This window comes from Balaenoptera ricei, chromosome 6, assembly GCF_028023285.1.
Source record: "Balaenoptera ricei isolate mBalRic1 chromosome 6, mBalRic1.hap2, whole genome shotgun sequence".
Taxonomy (NCBI): Eukaryota; Metazoa; Chordata; class Mammalia; order Artiodactyla; family Balaenopteridae; genus Balaenoptera; species Balaenoptera ricei.
In genome coordinates, this window is record NC_082644.1 from 64,344,308 (window position 1) to 64,366,930 (window position 22,623).

The window sequence follows — 22,623 nt, forward strand, 5'->3', positions numbered from 1 at the left end:
TCTGCGATATCAGGGGGACCTTGGAAACAATAATGTTGGCATTCACCCATCATAATTTTGGGAATCGCCAGTGTACCATCATTTTAAATGCTGCTCTCCGGTGGTTCACTTGGTTTTTATATTCTCTGTAATGTTAGCGAAACCATTCCTGAAAATAAGATCTCTCTCCCAGATTTAGTCTATTCATCTGACAGAGTAGTATTTCCAGTAGCTCTTCAGGATAGTATCTGAAATTCTTGAATTTCCACACTGGTGATATTCCTACACTTTTGAGAAAAGCACATTGTCGAAAGCTGTCATCCCTGGGATCAGAGTCAACCAGTGAGTTCTGTGGTGCCCATTACAGCCTTGCACAGAAAAATCCCACTGTTCTCCACACAATCTAATCCATTCACTAAACTCTCACTTGCGTTGTCTTTAGATGCAAAAGACAATGACATCTTATATTTTCTTAAATTTATCTGTATTCAATTTGAAAACATAGCTGTGCTAAAGATCTGAAAGGTTTTTTTGTTTTGTTTTGTTTTTGCTGTGCGTGTATGTAGCACCAAGGAAAATATCAGAACAAATTAATAGCCAGCACTCTATGTAAAGAGTCATGTAACTTCTCATTTAGAAGAACAGTTCTGCGATTATCTTCTCTTATAGCCACCACAGCTTTGGGTCCTTACTAAGAGAAAACTAAGAGTTTTGATAAATAGTTTGTGATATTTAACATTTTCTACATTGTCGGAATTAATTGAACACATATTCGTGATGTAGTAGAACAAGTCCTGTTAATGTGGTTTTATGGCCTGGCCTCCAAATCATTAGAAAATTCTCCTTAGTTTATAATGATTTTAGTCCATAGCCTATACAACTAACCAATAATATACTATTTGAGTCCTAAGAAACTTCTCTGGCTCTCTGGCTGTCTAGGGCCAACAGATCAGCCGTTTGGTAAAATATTTACATGGTGATAATACATACTGTTTGGCATCAGCCCCATCCACCATCTGAGGGCCAGGCTACAGTGGAGGCACATGGAGAGCAGCTGGCATATCATAGCAGCTAGAGCATGGATTGCTCACTACAAGCCACACATTGTTTTAAGTGTTTACCCAACATAGCTCATTTAATCTTGTAGTAGCCCTAGACGGTCCTAACATTCCAACTTTCACGTGGGAAACTGAGGCACAGACGGGTTAAACTCACTTGCCCTGAATCACCAAACTAGTAAATAAGGAAAGGCATGTTTAAATTCAAGAATTGAGGAGGTCTGACTCCAGGTTTTGTGGTTTTTGATGACTACCCCTTAGAGCTGCCTCTTAGGATGGCTGAAGACCCCCCTTCAGTGTCAGCATGAAGACATCATCCATATGCATCATCCATAGCATGAGCTCTAGGCATGAAACTTCCAGTGCTGGGCATGGCTGCAGGGAATGTTTGCGCATGCGCAGAAGGAAGGTGGCTGCCTTGATTGTTCCCCCAGGGCGTTTGCGGTGTATGTTTTGAATCAATGTTACTCCCTTGTGTCATTTCAGGACATGATTATTTCTGGGCTACAGCCTGAAACTTCCTACTCCCTCACTGTCACAGCCTACACCACCAAAGGAGATGGAGCTCGCAGCAAACCCAAACTGGTGTCCACCACTGGGGCAGGTAACTGTATCTGTGCATATATGTATCTTGAATATGTTCCCGGCAACAATAAAGAGGAATTTTCCAAATGGTACAGGTGGTTTTGGTCAGAGGGAAAAATGTACAATGGTCAACTTTAGTGATTTTTGATATACAGTTCAGAGGGTAAAAATAACTGAATGACCTGCTTTACCCAGATTATTCAGTCACTCATTCAATAAATATTATTTGAGCACCTATACTATGTATCGGGCACTATTTCCAGTACTTTGATAGAACAATCAACAAAACAAAAAGACTCTGACCTCCCGAAATTTATTTTCTGACTAACATAATTAACTAGTGAATAAATGAGTTTTGTAATAATAAAATGCCAGGAAGTGATTATTATCAAAATAAAGGTGTGTGGGCATTAAGGATGGGGCAGTCCCTAAGGACTGTTTTAGAAAGAGTGATGGGAGATCTCTTAGGGGCAGGATATTTGAGCTGAGACTTGAAAGATGTGAAGGAGCAAGTCCCACCAGGGTCTGGAAAGCAGACCATCTAGGGAGGGAAATCACGTGGCAGCTTCACCACCACCCCCTCCTCCCCAGCAGCAAACCTTGTTAGAAGAGCTGCTGTCTTGAACTGGGTTGTTGACTTAAAGTTTTATTTTTTGTCATGTTCTCCTCCTCACCCCTTGCTGTGGGGATTCTAAAGAGGACAAATTGCACCAAAGATGGGAAACAGAAAAGAGAATGAAGAAAAGCAAAAAGACTAATACCAGATTGCTCCTTTCTGAAGAAAAAAGCTTCTTAATGCTATTTAGTCTCACTTTGGTTGGCCACATTAGGAAAACAGCATGTCCGAAGACCTGACATTATAAAACCAATAAATTAAGAGATAATTACTGAAGGAATCTTCTTCAGTCCCTTTATGTAGAAATCTCCCGTGGAACATTTAAGCTATGATTTGATTTATTCCTCCTGAATCACTTCTCGCACAACTTTTTAGGAACACACCTCGATGTAAAGGCATAAAGCAAAGAACAGCTGTGACGTTGAGGACCCTCCTGGGTGCCGTGCTCACTGCCAAATTTGTCTAAATGTCGTAAGATTTGCCTCACTCATATCCCGCCACCTGGAACTGCCTCAAGCAGTAGGATTACAGATGGCAAAACTCCTTCAAGGCAAAATCTTCTGGGCCTTTTCTTTTTTTAATACCATTGTATCAAGTTTATTCAGTACCCTGCATAGGAGATACGGTGCACGTTCAGTGGGGACATGCTGACTGTCTAGCTATGGAATCAGCCTCTATTGGAATGTAGACAACGGAGGGTAAACCCCTGAAATTGAACCCCAAAGTGAAGAAAATACATTTCCTTCACCCATATTTATAACTGTGTCTTAATAAGCCTGAAATGTCTTACATGAAGCATCAAACTCCTATTGCCCATAAGATGGGGAGGTCCTATAATGAGGACAAAAAAGTAGAGGATTTATCGCCAAGGGATGCGAATCCTAGAACAAGGAATGATATTGCCTATTTTAATGTCACTAAGATTAGCTCATCACTTTTTAGTTACCATACAGAACATTATTTAGAATTGTGGATCTTATATACAGAATTATTTTGCAATTTGCATTCACAATTTCAGATCTTTCTTAATCAATGGAGACTTGGGTATTGAGGGAATGCTTATAATTTAGATGTCTGCACGTTTATTTTCTTGAGACCTCCCTACTGATCGTGGGTGGGAGATGGGAGAATCCAGATTTATAATCCTTCTAAGAGAAAACCTCTAGTTTTCTTTGCTGCCAACCTATAGTAAAAAACTATTCTAAAGTCATTATTGAACAGATTAATTTGCTTTGTTTTATATAGTATTACAAAAATCCCTTGTATTTATATAACTATGACGAATGACTGAGTTTATCTCACAGATGTGAGCTCCTAATAACCACAATTATAAGGGCACTTAGTTATAGCTTCCATGGAGAATTCAGGAATTCTCGTGAAATTTTATTTTAATAGTAAAATTCCTGGTTTTAGGATATGTTTCTGTATAATACATTGTTTCTAGAATCTGTGAACAATCATATCTTTGAAATAAAAATACAGGCCATAACTTAAGCAATCCATGTAGGATTCATGTAACCTGAGGGATGCTTTTGAATAAAATGTTGGCTTTTATGTTTCAATGATTATGACATTTTTGTAGTTTCTTTGTTAATACTCCCATTGCTTTGTATCATAATAATTGGTCTACTGCCTGAAATCTTGTGGTTTTAGGCATATTCTTTGGTTTGAAATTTTCTCTATATTTTTACATGAATTTCACTACTGTACTGAGGAGCTATGTTTAAGGATGAGAGAAAAGATGACAATGACATAGAATTTGGAAGTAATAGGCTTAGGTTCAGTCATTTATGATTGTTGCTACTTAGGTGCTAAGTTAAATTGAAGCTAAGTTTAGAGCCATTGGGACTGAGTGCCTTGGTTGATCTCCAATGATTGCTCTTACTAGGAAGAAGTAAAGGGCAGTACATGAGTACCATTTCTGAAGTCATGAGAGATTTTTAAGAGGAAGAATACAGTAAGAGATAAGAATAATCAAAAAGGCAAAAGGGAGAAGAGATTATATGTCATGGCATAAGTTAGAGTTAGCTTATTTACTGTGCAGCTGGGCCTTCTTCTTCCAATAAGTTCACTAACACACTGCTAAAAATGACCTCCAACTCCCAGAGTAAGTATTTAAGACTCTTTTCCTTTTGCCAGTCTGCCAGCTCCTAGGCTGGAGTAAGCAGACCCACTGACTCTGCCACTGCATGGCCTTTAAAAGTGGCCCACACAATAACCCTAAGGCATTAGAACCTTGGACCCAACTCCACATGCAGCACCATCTACTGGTCCTCTTCATTTCTCCACCTGGAGTGTGCACTGATCAGAGGACAAGGGCCCTGCATTATCCATCTTCTATTTTCCCACCCAAATGCCTGCATGCCATTATATAAGTCCTTACATAAAGTGAGTAGTTGGTAAATGTTTCATACATAGAATTTCTGGAAGCCAGAGATGGAGTGGGTTTCATTGCCAATACGTGCAGTTTGGGAGAATTCTTCTTAACCATTCATGCAATGTTGTAGAACTCTCCTCATTCCTTTTCCCTTTTTTCTCCTTGTTACTCCCTGGATGAAATACCACAACTGTCCATAACCCTTACCCTAGCTTATTTAAACTGCATCTACTCTTCACACATTTGGGGAGATTTTAGGTGTTCCCTTCATGTGGCTAGCCTCTCCTGAGGCAATGCTGGGAGTTCTTCCTCTAGCTGCCTCAGCTTTCATTTCTTTCTTGAATTCTTCACTAGTGCATCTTGTTGCTTCCAGGCTGATTGTCTCATAGTTTTCAGGCTTAGTGAAACTTCTGCCAGGGAAAGGAGTGACTGTCTTGGCAGTGGAGAGCAGACCGAGGTGCTTCTGGCACAGCAGTGGGAACCAGTAGATCAGAACTGACGCTCTTACTTCTAGAGCATTACTTTGATTTCATGATACCAAGCCCACAGTGTTTATATCCCAGAACAAGAAAGGGCATGCCAGCATCAAAAACAAAAGGCATTAGTACAACCTAAGCTTTGACTATCACAGAAGAATAGATATACATTTTCATAAGGCCATGAGATCTTTTTTTCTTAGAACTTACGAGTTTGTTAAATTTCTCCAAATTTGTACCATAGCAATATTATGAAGTGAAACACCAGATAATAAAAACATACTCATATATGGCTGACGAATACTATTACAATGCAACCTATATTTGTGGTTGCAGGAAATTTTAAATTGTTTTATTTATTCTCCCTTTACATGCATCTTATAGAAACAAGGTGCACAGTGTATTTATTATGATGCAGTTCTTCATAACCAGAGTTTTGAAAACTTTTGATAAATATTTTTAATAAAATATATTATCCCTGGAAGGTGTGGAGACCTAATTGTTATGTTTTTCCCCAAAAGTTTCAACCAGGTTTTGTTTATTGAAGGATGTATTTTCTGCTGAAAGGCCCTTTTTTTTTTCTCAGCAGAATCTCAAATGTTTAATTCTTGACGTCATTGATATTTTAATGGGCAAATCATGTAAATACTATATACACATAGAGAGAAATTAAGGATACTTGCCAATATCTATTTTAAAGTGATTTTTAAAGAAAATAATTTTAAATATATTTAAAATAAAAATAAATGGAATAATTCAAGCACTCACCAACTTATGAATGGGTTTGTTCTGAGAGTTTCTTAGTTGGTTAGTAAGATATCAGATACACCTTTCCATGAGAAACAGTGAGTCTACAGTTTTTGGTTTGGACTGGTTTGGTTTCTGGGTCAACCTTCAGCACGTGTATATAATTGCCATTAAAAACTTCAGGAACTACTTTCCCAAACATGATGAACCCACTTACTATGAACTTATCCAACATGTGAAACAAAACTATTATATTACTTCATTGGTTAAGGATAGAAATACCACAAAGAATGTGTTCTTGGACAAAGCACACCACTACTGGGGTCTGAAATATATAGTGAGCAGGTTAACCAAGTAATTTCTGAAGTTAATATTCTGTATATTATCTCAACATCTTTCTAGTTTGTTTTTAACTTATATCTACATCCCTATGATACTATTTTTCATTTCCTGTGTATTTTTCATTGCCATTAGTGTAAGCTTTCCTCCCTTTTGACCATATTCTCTCCCCTTTCTATTAACTTATTTTTAATTCTGGTAATACTCTTTTCCCCTCCCTCATCTTTGGACTATTTCCAAAGAAACTCCTGGCTCTGTGTTGTTTACCACTGTCCTTGTCTGTGGATTCCAGGAATAATTACTCTTTGTTTAAAAAAAAAAAAAAAATACAGTTGTAATAATACATTGAGTATATTAGACCAATTCACATATCTAACTCACTTAACTTGAAAAGAAACTATGTACTTAGCCCCTGACCACAAAAACCTTAATATTCTGATTATTAATAATTATTATTATTAATGAAATGTAAAACACTTTTCTAAGACATTTACGTGCATTTCCTCATTTAATATTCATAACAACAATATGGGGTAGGTCTTAATATAATTCCTATTTTACTAGATGCAAAACTTGATGAGGATGACTGATGTGGATGGTATAAACAAAAAATGCAAATTAGATCCACAGTAAGTCAGAGCAACATTATTTTACATTACCTTTTTTTTTTTTTTAAACTTATAATCAACATACTAGTTAAATTGTTTGGGCTGTGGATTCAGACAGACCTATGTTTGTCTCATAGCATCCTCACTTATTACACATCTAACTTTGCACAGTTTTCTATCTCTCTTATTCATTTTTTTATTATACAAAGTGAAGATAATAACTAAGCAGGGCACATAGTCAGGAGTGAAGGATGTAAATCAAGTGAGATGCTACATGTAATGCTCTTAGTACAGTGCCTGGTACATTGCATGTACCCAGTAATTAAATATATTTTAATTATTATTCTTATTCGCTGTACCTAATTGGCTAATCCTTACAGAGCTTCATTTCTCTGCGGCATGAACCTCTACGTATTAAGATTCGAAATGTGAAGATGTTTTTAAAAATCTCCTTAAATTATCATTTCAATAATAATTCCTATTTTCTGTCCATTATCAAATTCTAATATCTCACCCTACCTTAAAAGAGTATGAGAAGGAGCATGTTTCCACAAAGACATATAGACCAAGCCTTGGCTTTTTTTTATAAGTAAAGGCATGGAAATGCCCGTGGAGTGGCATTCCCGTTCATCGGTGATTGAAATGCGAACACCCACGTAGGGTGGTCTCACCACTCCCTCCTGTGTGCTCCAGTTCCAGGGAAACCCCGGCTTGTGATTAACCACACTCAGATGAATACTGCTCTCGTTCAGTGGCACCCGCCTGTGGACACATTTGGACCCCTCCAGGGCTACCGTCTAAAATTTGGCCGGAAGGACATGGAGCCACTCACTACTCTTGAGTTCTCCGAAAAAGAAGATCACTTCACGGCGACAGACATCCACAAAGGAGCATCGTACATCTTCAGGCTCTCAGCCAGAAACAAAGTGGGCTTTGGGGAGGAGATGGTGAAGGAGATTTCTGTTCCAGAAGAAGTCCCAACTGGATTCCCTCAAAACCTCCACTCAGAAGGCAGCACGTCAACCTCTGTCCAGTTATCTTGGCAGCCGCCTGTCCTGGCAGAGAGAAATGGCATTATCACCAAGTACACCCTTCTGTACAGGGATATCAATATCCCTCTTCTTCCAATGGAGCAGCTCATTGTTCCAGCTGACACCACTCTGACACTCAGTGGCTTAAAACCAGATACCACATATGATGTAAAAGTACGTGCTCACACGAGCAAAGGCCCCGGGCCGTATAGTCCCAGTGTCCAGTTCAGGACACTGCCTGTGGATCAAGGTAGGATTTGTCTGCTTACGGCCTTTCTCCCTTAAAGGAATGTCGGTCTTTGGAAATCAGTATTTTGAAGCTATAAATAACTGATCGGCCCATTCATATTAATAGGTTCAGCAGAAGCAAAAAGGTAAAGTATGTAAAACTTAATATGTCTTGGAGGCCTTAGATCTCAGTTAGAGAATGCCAAGCAAGTCTGGCTGACAGCACCCCAATGTTCTCAGGTAAGGAAAACACAATATAGTTGACTGAATGGGAGAGAAAGGAGAGATCCTTATGAGGATGAGGTGTTAAAATGAATGCTCTTAACAGGTAGGCAAATCACAGTTCTCTGTCTGATCCAAGTAGACGGCATCTAGCTTAAGCCCTCCCGTCCGTGGAAAAGGACGAGTCATACGTTTTTAGGAGTAGTTTAAATACACTGTTTTTCCTTTTCCAGCAGTGTTTGCAAAAAATTTTCATGTTAAAGCAGTAATGAAGACTTCAGTGCTACTGTCTTGGGAGATTCCAGAGAATTATAATTCTGCCATGCCTTTCAAAGTAAGTTGTTTTCTAATGTGTAAGAAGATATCACCGGTAAAAGTGGAGGGGGCAGGTCACCTGGGTAAGTTACTTACAAAGCATACGGACTGCTTTGAGTCGGCCACGCATACTTGCTGTTCTCTCTTCTTATGTGGCTTTCACATAACAGACTGAGTCAGGCTCTTTGGCAGTGTGACCTTTCCCCTCTCGAGAGGAGGCAGGAGCTCAAACCCAGGGCCGGCATTCTTTGTGGGTCACCTAGCACTTCCAAGTTGAACTTTTTACATCTAAGCTAGTGCTTTTGTTTTTTCATCAGGAAGTGACATTTACATGGTTTCTACCTGTTTGTGATGCAGTATCCTGGGATTTAAGTAATTTGTTAATTGGCCTGAATTCTTTGAATATTTTAAACTTCAGTTTCCCATTGAGAGATATTGGCAAATGTTAGCAAGAAGTACAAGTCTGTGAAAGAAAGAATAGAGAAACATTTTTGAAAGTAAAAATATATTTGGGAACAAGAATGGAAGTGTTTGGAAAAAAGTGGTGTGGATGATGCATTGAAACCTAGAGCATTTCTGCCAACATTCCCTTAAGATCACAGACAACTGACGGGCCAAATATTGTTAAGCTATTGTACATTTCTTTGTGTATTTTTGATAGACTTAGAAACATTGTATCATTACACAATAAGAAACAAAAGAAAACTGATGCCATCTCTAGAATTTATGAGCACTTACGGGCTTAGGAAATGCCCCAAATTAGAAATGACCCATATGTATTTTCCATAAGCAAGTACCATATTAGTTAGAAAATATTATTGCCTGACTGATAACCAAATCTCTTTGATTGGTTGTATCTCTCTAGATTCTTTATGATGATGGGAAAATGGTAGAAGAAGTGGATGGCCGAGCTACCCAGAAGTTAATTGTCAACCTGAAGCCTGAGAAGTCATATTCATTTGTGCTGACAAATCGTGGCAACAGTGCTGGGGGGCTGCAGCACAGGGTAACTGCAAAGACTGCACCAGATGTTCTACGTACCAAGCCTGCCTTCATTGGGAAGACCAACTTGGATGGCATGATTACCGTGCAACTGCCCGAAGTACCTGCAAATGAGAATATAAAGTAAGTTGATCGAAGGTTAGGGCTAAAGGATAGAAATGCATGTAAGCAAGAAAAAAATGGTTAAATCTCGGGTATATATATATATAGGTGGTCATAAAAGACTATATTGCTGTATGTAGAGTGAGAGTCTTCTGCACAGGCTCACTGTTTTGTTATTCAAGTTCTGTTGCATTGTGTTCTAGAGTTCATTGTGACACAGATTCTCACCACTTTAACATTAATGAGCGTGTTTTTTTACGTTCCAGAAATGATATAATTTAGGAGAGACAGACAAATAGAACATGAACCTTACCATAAAGAAGTTTACATCGTAGTGTATAGAATGATGTGAATAGTCGAATAACTGATATTTGGTGAATGTTATTGTAATTGTGAGGAATTCTTAGAAAATACTACAATGCTAAAAGAAACTTTAGGAAATTGGATACAAAAAAAACCAGTATAAGACTCTGCTGTTTTACATGTGTGCTGAAAGATGGGAGAAATTTCAACAAGTTAAAGTTCAGAATGACATTAGAAGAAACGTGAAAGCTAGAAAATGTAATTTTTTCTGGTTTGGATGGAGCACAGTGTAGAGGCCAATGGGCCTGAAGTGGAAATTAAATCCAGTCAATTAAGTAGTTTGTTGGTTGTGTATAGCCAGTTGATGGTAGCCAGTAGAAGAAAAAAAGTGTTTTCACCAAAGTATATTAAGTATGAGTACTGTGGTAGACCCTGGAGAACAAAAAAAGAGGATGTGGTCCCTGTCTTCAAAGAGTTTACCATAGAGTGAGGAATACAGAGAAATAGACAGATGTAATACGTGCTAGCGATAGAGTCATACTCTACCTTAACAGTAGCTAATCCAGAATGAAATGGGTCAAGAAAGTTTCTGAATTTAATCTTGAAGGACAAATAAGAGGCATACAAAAAAATCAGAGGGAGGAAATCGTATGCAAAGGCTCATTAGTAAAGGAAGCAAGTGATTCCGTAAGGCACGTGCTCAGAGAGCCAGGGCAAGAGTAGTGAGAGGCAGGTATACAAGAGCCCAGTTGTGCTCAGAAGTTGGAACTGTATCCTGTAGATAGTGACAATCCATGAAAGGACTTTATGCAGGAGAGTGGCATGATATCATCTGTGTAATACCCAAGTTTCCTTCTTTACCATTTTAGGAAATATTTATTGTGTGTCTGCTGCATGTTAGGAACTGTGCTCCTGGCTTGGGATAAGACTAAACCCTTTGTCATTTCTTCCGTTCCACATGATCAAGTTTGGATGAAACTTGCTATGAAAGGTTTGAAGGTCAAGCAGAGGCATTTATACATAATTTATGGATGGTTGGAGCCTTTACATTTAGTAGCAATCTGGTGACATAATTTAGGTAAGTTCTTAGGGAAGATGGCTCCTGAAGGCATGTCGGAAGGATTGTAGCACCACAGAGAAAAGTTTTGGGCAGTCATTGTGCAGTTAGTTGACTCTAGGCAAGTAACAAGATTCTGAAGTGAGATGGTGATGGTGGAAATGGGATGCAGACGCAGACAGAGCAGTAGGAATTGGCAGCTGTCTTAATGGAGGGATCAAGGCAGAGGAAAATGTCATAGATGACTCTGAGGTCTGAGCTTGGATGACAAAATAAATGATGCTGCCATTCATCCTGAAGGATGAAAGATCAGGAGGAAATTAATGAGTTTAATTTTGTGTACATTTTACATGAGGTATCAGTGAAATCAGTCTCCATTTATATTAGTCTCCATTTTTGTCCACTCTTCTGTTTCTATCATTTAGAAAACTAAAAAGAAGAATGGAATATTAGTGTGATTTTGATTCCAACAAAATTTAGTATGAAAGGGAGATTTTATTTTTCTGTTGTTTAAATATTCTATGGATATTGTTTGATCTGCCACCGTAGTGCCAGACAATGTTGCAGGAATTCAGTGGAGAGAATGCTGACTTTCTCATGGCTCTTACATAGTGTAGGTAATTGGGGAATTTGGACAAGTAGAGAGAGTCAGGTGGAGTGGAGTCCTGTGATACCAAAAGTTAGTTGGATAGGGGAGGCCACAGGAGGAGCTCCCAACCCCAGTTTAGTAGTTCAGGGAAGAGGCCCTGAAAAAAAGCAACATCTAAGCTGAGGCTTAAAGAATCACAATAAGCTGGTCCATGGGAGCGGGGGTGGGGAGACGCTGTTTCAGGCAGAGGACAGCACATGTGATATTGCACAAGCAAGACAAAGACTAGCACTTGTTATTCGTCCACATCTTACCCATCCATTAAGACTTTTCAGCTGGCATCCAACAAACATGTACTCTAGACATACTGTACTGCCAGCACTAGGTCTGGAAATAGAAAGATGATTGAGATAAAGCCCTACCTTACAGTGGGAAAACATATACAGGAAATAGATAATAAGAATATAATGGAGCAAGTACTGTCAGGTACTGTAGAAACATAAATACTGTAGAATTCTAGCCCAACTTGGATGTCAAGGGAGATTTCCAGAAGGAGCTGATATCTAATAAGTTTTGAATGATGAGAAAGATTTAGAGAAGGTAAAACAGTTGCAAACAATGAAGGAACAGTCCATATAGTTTATATGGGCTATAAATTGAGTCTATTAAAAACATGTACTGTCTATTCAGGGAAAGAGTAGATAAAAGATGAAAATAGTGTCACATAATCTGTAGTTTTTACTATTAGATTTCAAAACTTTTCTTTATATATTAAAAAAAAGATTTTAATGGCTATTTACCAAATTAGCTTGGTTCTTGGGAAATGACATTTTAGTCCATTGGTGATAGACTTCTTTTTCATTTCCCAACCTCTGAATGCATTGAGAATATTGCAGAATATAGTCTCTCTCTCTCAGTATTTTTCTTTAGCTTGTTCAATTTTTCTTTGTTTTATTTATGTACTTCTTCTTTGTAATATTTGACACGGGAGTCAAAGAAAAGGGATAAAACTTTGGTAACAAAGATCAGAGACTATTACAAAACAGAAAAAGAAAGCAAACCATTATGGAAAAAACTCTGTTCTAGAAATGAAGTAAAGATTCCCAGAAATATATTCTAAACACTCTGGGGAAAAGACAAGAGCAAAAGACAAAACTGGGGAAAAGACAAGAGCAAAAGACAGAACTAGGGAAAAGTATAAGAACCATAAGAAATGAAAAGCAGATCTCCTGTTAGCAAAAATCCCTACATAATTCATATTCACTATGTTTTTTAAAGGGATAATAGCGTAAAGTTACCCACCCAGTCTTCTAGGTTGGTTCACGTGGCACCGTCAGATATGACAAGAAGCTGTGTGCCATGCGGCGCCGCTTGCAGTTCAGAAATTAGAGTGGAGCTTTTGTTAAGTATTGTAAGGGAGAAATGAGGGGAGAAAACAGAATCGATTCCAGAGCGCTGGGGTGGGTTGCTAACTTGTATTTAGGTGAAAGCTAGCTACAAAGATGCTTCCAATTTGTTTTTCTGTCAAAATACAATTTTGATGATTGAAGGGCTGTTTTGTTTATCAGCAGAAACCAGGCTTTCCTCATTTCCGGCCACGATAATTGAGAGGTCTTGATCGCCACCTCCAAACTCCTCACCATCTGAAAATAAATCTGTCTCTTGTAAACATGATGCAGACATAGCTCCTTGCTTCTGTGATTTCACACTTGGTTTTTGTGTGGAGAAGCTGGGAGCTCCCTCAGCGAAGGGCCAGATTTTTCACGAAACAGCCACATTGGTACTGCAGGTTCTAGTATCAGGAATTTTGTGGGGCTTCAACCTTCTCTTTGAATACATTTAGGGGGGCAGAATGCTGGTCAGAAACTCTAGCAATGCCACCATCCGTCAGAAGCAAGTTGTGGTGACAAAGAGGACTTCTGTGACTCTATAGAGCAGGGTTTTACTCTGGTTGGTAAGAAAAAAAAGCACCACACAGATTGTACTCAGAGAAAAAGCTGCCAGAAGGTACCCAATGTAAATTAACTCCATAGCAACCCTTTCATGTTTATGAAAAATAGAAATGAAGAATAAGGGCGTTTTAGAAAATTTTAAATTTATTATCTACTTTTTCTTTTAAAGAAAGACATTCTTGGAAGCAAAGTTGTTTCATAACACACATGCACCACTATTAGCAGCTCAGTGTGTATAAGCTGTTTAATGTTTAATTCATGCATCATATGTTTGTTAATTGAAGTGGTAAAGGCTTAAATTTGTATAGAGCTTTACAATTTACTGAAGGTGTTAGAGCATTTCACTTAAGTCTCACAATAACCCTGTGAGGTAGGTGGTCTCCCCTTTTACAGGTGAGTAAAGTGAGGCCCAAAGACACAAAGTGGCCCAGCCAAGATCATAGGGTTGATACTGCTAATAGTTAATAGGGACAGAGGACTTACTAGGTGTTCTTCAAAGGACACTGCACACAGTGACTGCTGTAATCCTCACACCAACGGTCCTCTTCATTTTACAGCTGACGAAGCTATAAGGTGGTATACTAATTTGCCCTGGCAACACAATAGCAGAACCAGAGAGGAAAGATTTGAACTTAGGCAGTGTGGCTCCAGAGTCTATGTGTTGCACCACAACCATGCCTCTGTGACCATAAAATGATTGACCAAACCAGGATATTTTTTCCTAGGACAATTGCTAAACATTTAAGAAGTCCATAACAATTAGATGTCAACGGGACTGCCCCAGACAAACCTTAGAACCAAGAGGAATCAGGTACATGCACTTGGCCACAGATTATGGAAATGTAGGTTAAATGTGGAACAATAAAATCAGTAGATTGTCATGAGAATTTAGAGGAGAGGGAAAGGGAGAAGCTAGCCACAGTCAGCATTATCATCTGCCATTTTACAAATGAGGAAAATGAGGCTTAAGACAATTAATAACTTGTCTGACAACACATAGCTTAAAAGATTAGAAACCTTAATTTAAACAGAGAAACTAGAAAGATCATTCAACCTGCTTTGGTTTTCCTGTGGTTAATTAATTTGATTTAAACAATATATACCCAAATGACCAAAGCCAAGAAAAAAAAAAAATCAAAAATTATTCAAGGCATGACATTCATCATTAAACTCTGAGACAAATTTTGACCTCCCAGTTAAATAATGAGTTGGAGAATGCTAGTATGGACTGTTAATACAAAAATCCTGCCAGAATTTGAAGTGGGACTGCCCCGAAGACCAGAGCTCACCTTCCCAGATAATTATATGGAACTGGGCCCCTTGATGATAACATATTAAATAAAATTAGTACAACTTTACATAGGATAATTAAAATTCTGAAGGTTATATTTAACTTATCTAATTAAATCTAATATACTGGGAAAACACAGCTTACTTTATAAGTAGTCGAGGGCTTTCCAGATATATTGATTCTCAAGTTATTTATTTTCCCTCAGTTTAATAGTGAAGGTCTGTGTTGAAAAGGGTATTTGAAGGCTAAACTTCAGGCTTGAATTAGACAGGCAAACAGAGTATAAAGTTTAATTTTACCCATATGGGAAGCTGCTCTATGTCCAAAAGCAATTTTTTTTTTTTTTTTTTGCGTTTCAAGCAAGTTCTTTCAGTTCATATGATTTGGTTGATATGAATTTGCAGGGTATATGTTAGTTCCTCACTTTACAGAGTCATCTTACCTTACCTAATACCGCATGAGATTAGAACTAGGATCACCGCTTTGCTGGTAACTGAAAGACATTTAGGCATGTCATGAGGCTGGTTTGGAGGAAAGAGAAAAAGCTTGATGAGGTTTCAAGTTGGAAAATTCTAATGCAAGAGAAGGGCCTCAAAATGTTTTTGACTTCCTGATCTAGGAGAGGCATAAATCCCCAAGATTTACCTGTTTCACCCACTTCCACTTTTCAGTGAAAAAGGAACTCAGTGATAAAATGGCAACGTTAGCAAATTTGGGGAAATTATATGTGTACCTGCTTTAGGAATGTGTTTCTAAGTATAGGAATATGTCTTAAACGTATAAGAAACTTATGGACTAAAAATGGTTCATTGAGACCATGTAATAGGGGTCATTGATCTAAGCAGAGGTCAGGGAAGGTTTGAGTTAGGAAGTAAAAAAGTGAGTTGCTATTTGAGGAAAGAGAGAAGATAACTTGGAATTTGTTGGGAGTGACAGAAGGTTCTAGACAGATGGTACAGAATGATCAAAGACAGAATGGACCAAGTAAATTCAAGAAACTAAAAGCCCACCAGGGCGTAGCTCAGAGAGCACAGAGAGATGGATTCAGGCAAGATCCTGCTGAGTCTTATAATGCCTTTGGTCTTTATCCTAAGACAAATGAGGATCAATGGAAATATTTTTAAAAATGGAAATGTTACAATTAATTTTCTATTGCAAAATGAAAATTTCAGAGACTGGACTAAAGGGAGTTTAACTCAATGGAGAGAGAAAATTAGGAGACAAAGTTAGGAGCAACCCAGGCATGAGACAATGAAATGAAGCCAGAGCGGTGGCAGTAGAGATGGGAAGAAGTGAATGCACTATAGATAGTTTGGAAGTAATAGGACCTAGCGGTAGTTTGGGTATGAGAGAGGGAGAGAGTTAATGCAGATTGTCAGTGATAACACCTAGGTTTACAGCATGTGCCCTAAAATGGATCGTGGTGCAATATTGGAAGAGGATTACTTTTGGAGGCGTATTTTTTGTTTTATTTTAACCACAGTAAATTTGAGGTACTTTTGTGACATAGAAATGGAGACATAAAGTTGGAAGGGGATAAACTTGTGGAGTTCAGAGGAGCGTTCTGGGCTGAAGATGTGAATCTGTAAATCATTTGCATCTAGGGGATAACTGATTCCCTGAGCTGGAATGAGATCACATGGGAAGAAAAGAGGAAGTAAAGACAAATCCTTGGCTAGGTCCTTGAGGAACTCCACCGTTGAAAAGCTGGGTAGCAGGTAATAAATCCTGCTAAAGAAATAAGGTTAACATGGTGAGAGATTTAAGTAGAAAACCAGGAGAGTTGGATACAGAGAAAGAACTGAATATGTTTCATGGAGGGTGTTATGAATACTCAGATTCTGATAAAAGATCAAGTAAGAAGAGAGTGAAAATTTCTCCTTTTGATGCAATACTGATGACCCAGGTGAAGGTGGTGAGATGGGCAGATGAGGCAGGAGCTAGAGCACAGTTGACTGGGAAGTGAATGGAAGGGAAAGACATGGAGAACAGCAGGAACACGCAGCTTTTCTCAGAACTGGGGCAGTAAGAGGTAGGCGAGAGAGAAAGTGATGACTGGAGCAGGATGTGGTTTGTTTTGTCCTGCCAGGGATTGAAAGCTAATCGATAGAATCCAATGAGGATGGAGAAATCGAGATATATGGGAGACAAGGGGTAGAGTATATGGTAAACATCCTAAGAGAGTGAAATGCAGGACCCAATTCAAGAAAAAGTAATTGGCTCTGGAAAGTGTAGTCAGCCCTTCTACGGTACCGATAGGAAAGATTATGGTTTGCACTCAGATATAGGGAGGCTTGTAGTTTGTTAGACGATGAGGGAATGCTTGTCTAAATCTTTTTCTTTTCTCTGTATATAAGAGCGAAGGCCACCTTCTAGTGGAGAGGCATGTATGTCCAAGATTTGAGGCCAGGGGAGAAAGTGTGAAAAACTTACTGTGAAGATTGGATTGACTAGGTAACTAGAGAAGCTGTGGTTGTGAAGGCCTGTTTGAGTTTGCTCAATATGAACTTATGGCATCATTCTACCCTGTGCATTATTTCTCAAGCTGTATTCAGCTCCTTGGGTTCAGGCACAGAGAAAGGCTATCAGATTTTAGCTAAGGCAGAATGGAGGATGTGGGTTTTGGAAAAGAAGAGCTCAAGAAATTGAGAGCCCTGGGTGGTGCATGGGCCAGCCCTCTGAAGGTTGAAGTCACCCAAAATGATGGCAGAGTTTGGGAGGAAAAAAAAGACTGTTAACCCTGGGAAAAACAAAACAAAACAAAAACTTCCATAAAGGAAAGATTCTGAAGAGGTTGGTAGATGGCAGAAATCAGTAAGGGAAGACCATAGCATAGCTGAATTGTACGAGCTTCCAAAAGGAGGGCTTATTGTGATTTTAGCAAAAGGGTGGAGGAAGAAATATCTGCAAGAAGCAACAGTGAACCAGGAAAGAAACCCAAACCCTAAACCTGAGGTTCATGGGCAGAGGAATAAATTAACAGCCGCCACGTGAGAAGTCTGCAAAGAAAGCAGTATCCTCAGGGGAAAGCTAGGCCTCAGGAAAGGCAAATACGAGGTTCTTTACAAAGTCATAGTTGCAGAGAATACAGTTGAAATGTATGGATTTGGACCCAGGAGTTCCAAATTCCCAACACCCCATTTCTTTCAATAGGTGAGAGCTGCTTTGAAAGGCTCCACTTTGGCTGCTCTAGGTGAATGCTTTAGCGATCGTGGCGAGAAAAGTTTATGGATCTCCAGCCACACTGTTAATTAATTGCTGTGGGGAAGGCTGTTCAATTCTTATCCGAGCCACAAATGAAATGAATAGTCGGGGAGTGCTGCAGAAGAAAGGACGGATTCTTTTTTCATGTACAAGAATGGCAACTCAAAGTATGAAAGCAGAAGAAAAATTAATAGGATTCATCAGCTTAACCTTGATTTACAAGATTCTGAACGAGGACAGTGGGAGCTCCCTGATCACGTGCAGTATCATTACTTTAGGCAAAGAGAAGCTGTCCTGACTTTGTGCAATTGGTAGTGAAAAGCAAGAGGTTCCCTGACAAGTGTGTTTATCAAGTCCATCTGCAGTGTTATTTTGTGCGCTAGGTTGCAGCCCCTATCATTCTTCTCCATGCTCATTTAACATGATGGACCTGTTTGGCAAACCCTTCAGGTGGTGGGAGGACAGGAAGAGGAGGAAGCTTACTCTGGACCATAAAGGATACTGGCCTCTCTCACATCCTCCACTCTTCCTTCTCCCTGCCCTCCTTGATCATCATCATTATTTATAGGAAAGAAAATGGATGGCTAAGTGATGTGACCCTGTTGATGTGTTGCTCAGAGCACCATGGATAGAGGATTCTGATATAGTTGTCTGGTTTGACTTGAATTCTTGATCAGGGGGAAAAAAAGTTTGATAAGTCCTTTCATCTACATCTCAGGGCATTTCACTGTGTCCTACTGTGTCTGTGTTCAGATCCATCTCTCCCACCATGATGGTCAGTACCAGCCAGTAGCAGCTGGCATCTGTGAAGTGCTACGTGACACACACTGTGCTAAGCACTTTGTGTTCATTTGTTTTATTTCCCCAGAATAAGTCTGATATTATTTACTCTCATTTTCAGTATATGCAACTGAGATTCAGGGATGTTAGATGATCAGCCCAGGATCATACAGCTCATCAGTGGCAGATCCTAAATTCTGGGCCAGATATATCTCTAGATGCCACATTCTTTACCAGAACACTCCAGATCAGCCCTGCCCAACAAATGTAATGAGAGCCACATGTGAAATATTACACTTTCTAGCAGCTATGGTAAAAAGTACAAAGAAACAGATGTAATTAATTTTACTTTCATTTTTTACGAAACGCATTATATCCAGAATATTATCATTTTAACATGTGATCACTGTTAAAAAATTATTGCTGAGATATTTTACATTTATTTTCATACTAAGTTTTTGAAATCCAGTGTCTTTTACAGGTAGAGCACATGTCAGTTCAGACTAGCCACATCTCAAGTGCTTGATAGCCACAAGGGGCTAGCGGCTACTGTACTGGACAGAGCTGCTCCAGACTCTGTTTGTGGAAACAGAGTTCTTTATCACACAGGATTTGCTGAGTTTATTACAGGTTTTGCTTTGCGATAAGAACAAACAGGCCTTCCTGTGTGTACTATTAGTCTCTGTAATATAATGTGATACAAGCTTGATAGCACCCATCCTGTTCTCATACCTTTCCTCTGAGAGGCAGAGGTAGGGGTGTGTGTGTGTGTGTGTGTGTGTGTGTGTGTGTGTGTGTGTGTATTCATTTCCACAATAAATTTCCATAAAAGTGCTTTATGATCCAGAGTAAATGAAACAAAAGCAGATTATTGCCATAGTTAAGAGATATATCTCTCTCTCTCTACATATATAGGTTTGTATCCCCTTACTATCTGTTTTAACTTGAGCGATTATTCAGTCTCTGTGGAGCTGTCTTTTTTGTCTCTTACCTGTCCTTAAAGGATTTTTGAGAGGGCAAAATGAGATTATGCATTTACTATAATACCTGAAAAGTAGGAAGTGATTAATGTGGTGGCTATTATTATACCTTATGTTCAAAGTCCTTGTATAGTTACTACCAAAAATCAGTATGAGCAGAGTCCCTGACTCTGAATATAAGAGCACAGTATACGCTATACGGAAGTGACAAAACAACTTTACAAATAACCCACATCTATTTGGGGACAAGGAACCTTTATACATAAATTGTAGTTGACCGTTCTCAGTGTGAGGACTCGCTTACTTTTGTCCCTTCCTAGAGAGGTATTATACTGAGACCTATTTTGAAAGCCCTTAGGTAGTGACTGTCTCCAAATTTCTGCAGTACCTACCTTAAGGTTTGCAATTTGATGGGCAGAAAGAGAGGGGAACCTTTACATCTTTATATAATTGTGAGATGATGAGTAATTTTTATGCTTTTAATTTCTTATCCAAATAAAATGTATTTTAACAGTGTATAAAGAAAATCATTGTCATCATCATCGTGTAGGCATTTGTATGAGCTTAGAGTAATTTTTATTACACATCTTCTTTAAAAAAATCGTCTTATAAATTAATGTCATAGACAATTCTTGGTTCAGCAGCCTGTGGTGGTAGATTTCAATATACCCACCTTGTATGTGTCCAGCACCAGGGTACTAACAAACTATTTCCACTCTGTTTATGATACCTAATAAAGGTCAGTCAACCATGGTGATATTACCATACAAGATCACTGAAGTCACACATAAATGTCTATCCATGTTGTTTTTAAAATTGAACAAACAGGTGGTTATTTGCCATTGATGGACAAGTCACTCCATATCCATAATTTGCCTTCAGTCTCAATCTTCAGGTCTGTGGAAGATTTAAGGATATATCCATTTTCTTTTCCCTCCGAACTAACCTTATTTTTGTCTATCTATTCTTGTGCAGAGGTTACTACATAATAATTGTGCCTTTGAAGAAATCTCGTGGGAAATTTATCAAGCCGTGGGATAGTCCAGATGAAATGGAATTAGATGAGGTAACTATGTGTTTTGGGCTGTGTCGTTCATTAGTTATTTAATTTTTAAAATAGACCTCTCCTCTCTATGGAGACCTTTCAGCATCTAATCTGGGTGCTGACTCCCTACATGGCGGGCTGGTCAGCTGGCTACTCAGATGGTTCACTGCTGTGGGTGTGTTAACCTCTTGGGGTCCCAACAAAGAGCGTTTTGATTTAATTAAAAGACATTAAGCTGTTGCAAAGCTTACAACCTATCTCATCTTTGTTGGCTTTAATATTTTGCCCCGTGCCCCTTGTAAAACATGATGCAGAGGTGTGGAAGGTGAACTGAATTGTCAGCAAAGACTTAATCACCATTGCTATGAATTCCAAGGTATACTTCATCAGTGCAATGGTAGCTGAGGCTGTTAAAAATGCTAAGTTGGAATTTGCACCAGAGTTCAACACTTGACCTGCTATGTGTTCTTGACCAATTTCTGACAGAACTGTGCTGGTTAGCACATATTTGCTTTATTCTATATTTTGTAGGATATCAGAATCAAAAATGCATGTAACTTCAGGGGCAAACAAAACAAATCACAGAATTTTGAGCTGAGCAAGAAATATGGTACAAAAAACAGAGCAAATACTAAATACTATTAATTTCTAAAATCTTACAACAACAATAGGTACCTTGGTACTCTTTTTTGCAAAAAGAACATTTTTTTTTTTAAAGTAAATACATAGTATATAGAACGAGATCTAATTTTGACATACTTCTGTTTAGATGAGAAAACTGTGTTCACAAGTGTTAAGCCAGATCCCTAGAGGGCCACAGCAGATTAATGGCTGGGCTTCACATTTTGAAATACTACACAGGAGAGACTTCACAATTTTAACATGATTCTAGTTTGAATCAGTTCAGAAGTCAAATAAAAAAGGCCCCCATTAGGGGAAATACGAGATTTTAATTTATTGGATTTATTTACAACATGTTCTATATCTTATAACCCAACCTGTTATTTTTAGGTATTTTCTGTCCCTCAAATTAGTGCATACAAAGCAAGGAAAAGCAGAAATTCCCTAACTGCATTACAGGGAAGTGATGTTTATTTCATATGTGTCTGCACTAAGGAGACTGTGATCTCGAGAGCAGGGCTGTTAGCTTCTTTTGACAGACATGTGTCATCCTTAGAAGTATGTTTCATCATCAACCACTTCATTTATCCGAGTTAAACTTGATCAAGTTCGGAAAGGGAGATGAGTTCAAGGTTAGGACTATGCTTTCGTGTCACTGTTTAGTGATTAGATGAGCACTGCAGGAGTATAAAATGAGACACATTTCAATCATGCTGTCAAGTAATTTGTCTTATAAATTTTACTTTTTTTTTCTGCTGAAAATAAAGGAACAAAATCATTTTTTATGATGTCAGAGGAGTACATCTGAATATGCGAGCCGATGAGCTGGTCTCTAAACATTTTGAAGCAAAAAGGCATGTTTTACTTGCAACTGACTAATCAGTTAATCCTGACATATTCATTATTATTTTAATCAGTTCTCAGCCGAAATGCAGAATTCAGTTGAAATTGGATTTAAAATGCAAAGGCAGCTTGTAAAATCTATGAATCTTTCTACCTATTAAAAAAAAAAAAAAAAAAGTTTTCAAGGAATTAACATCCAAGCCAAAAATGACATCAAATACTTAAAAGAAAAAGAAAAAGCTTTCCTTAGAAGTGGAGCCATTTGGTAGTAAG

The 22,623-nt window shown here is 38.5% G+C and overlaps 1 protein-coding gene across 10 annotated transcripts in view; it reads left to right on the top strand.

Moving 5' to 3' along the window:
- The window catches only part of PTPRD (protein tyrosine phosphatase receptor type D), a 526,430-nt gene that overhangs the window by 358,786 nt on the left and 145,021 nt on the right, over nucleotides 1–22,623 (top strand). For 5 of the 10 annotated variants that reach the window (XM_059924740.1, XM_059924745.1, XM_059924742.1 and 2 more), the window contains 5 exons: nucleotides 1,524–1,641; nucleotides 7,479–8,066; nucleotides 8,500–8,600; nucleotides 9,447–9,706; nucleotides 20,817–20,907. In XM_059924740.1, the coding sequence (XP_059780723.1) occupies nucleotides 1,524–1,641; nucleotides 7,479–8,066; nucleotides 8,500–8,600; nucleotides 9,447–9,706; nucleotides 20,817–20,907 (1,158 nt within the window). The remainder of the gene's footprint in view (nucleotides 1–1,523; nucleotides 1,642–7,478; nucleotides 8,067–8,499; nucleotides 8,601–9,446; nucleotides 9,707–20,816; nucleotides 20,908–22,623) is intronic. The other 5 variants (XM_059924741.1, XM_059924746.1, XM_059924749.1 and 2 more) reach the window with 1 other exon arrangement.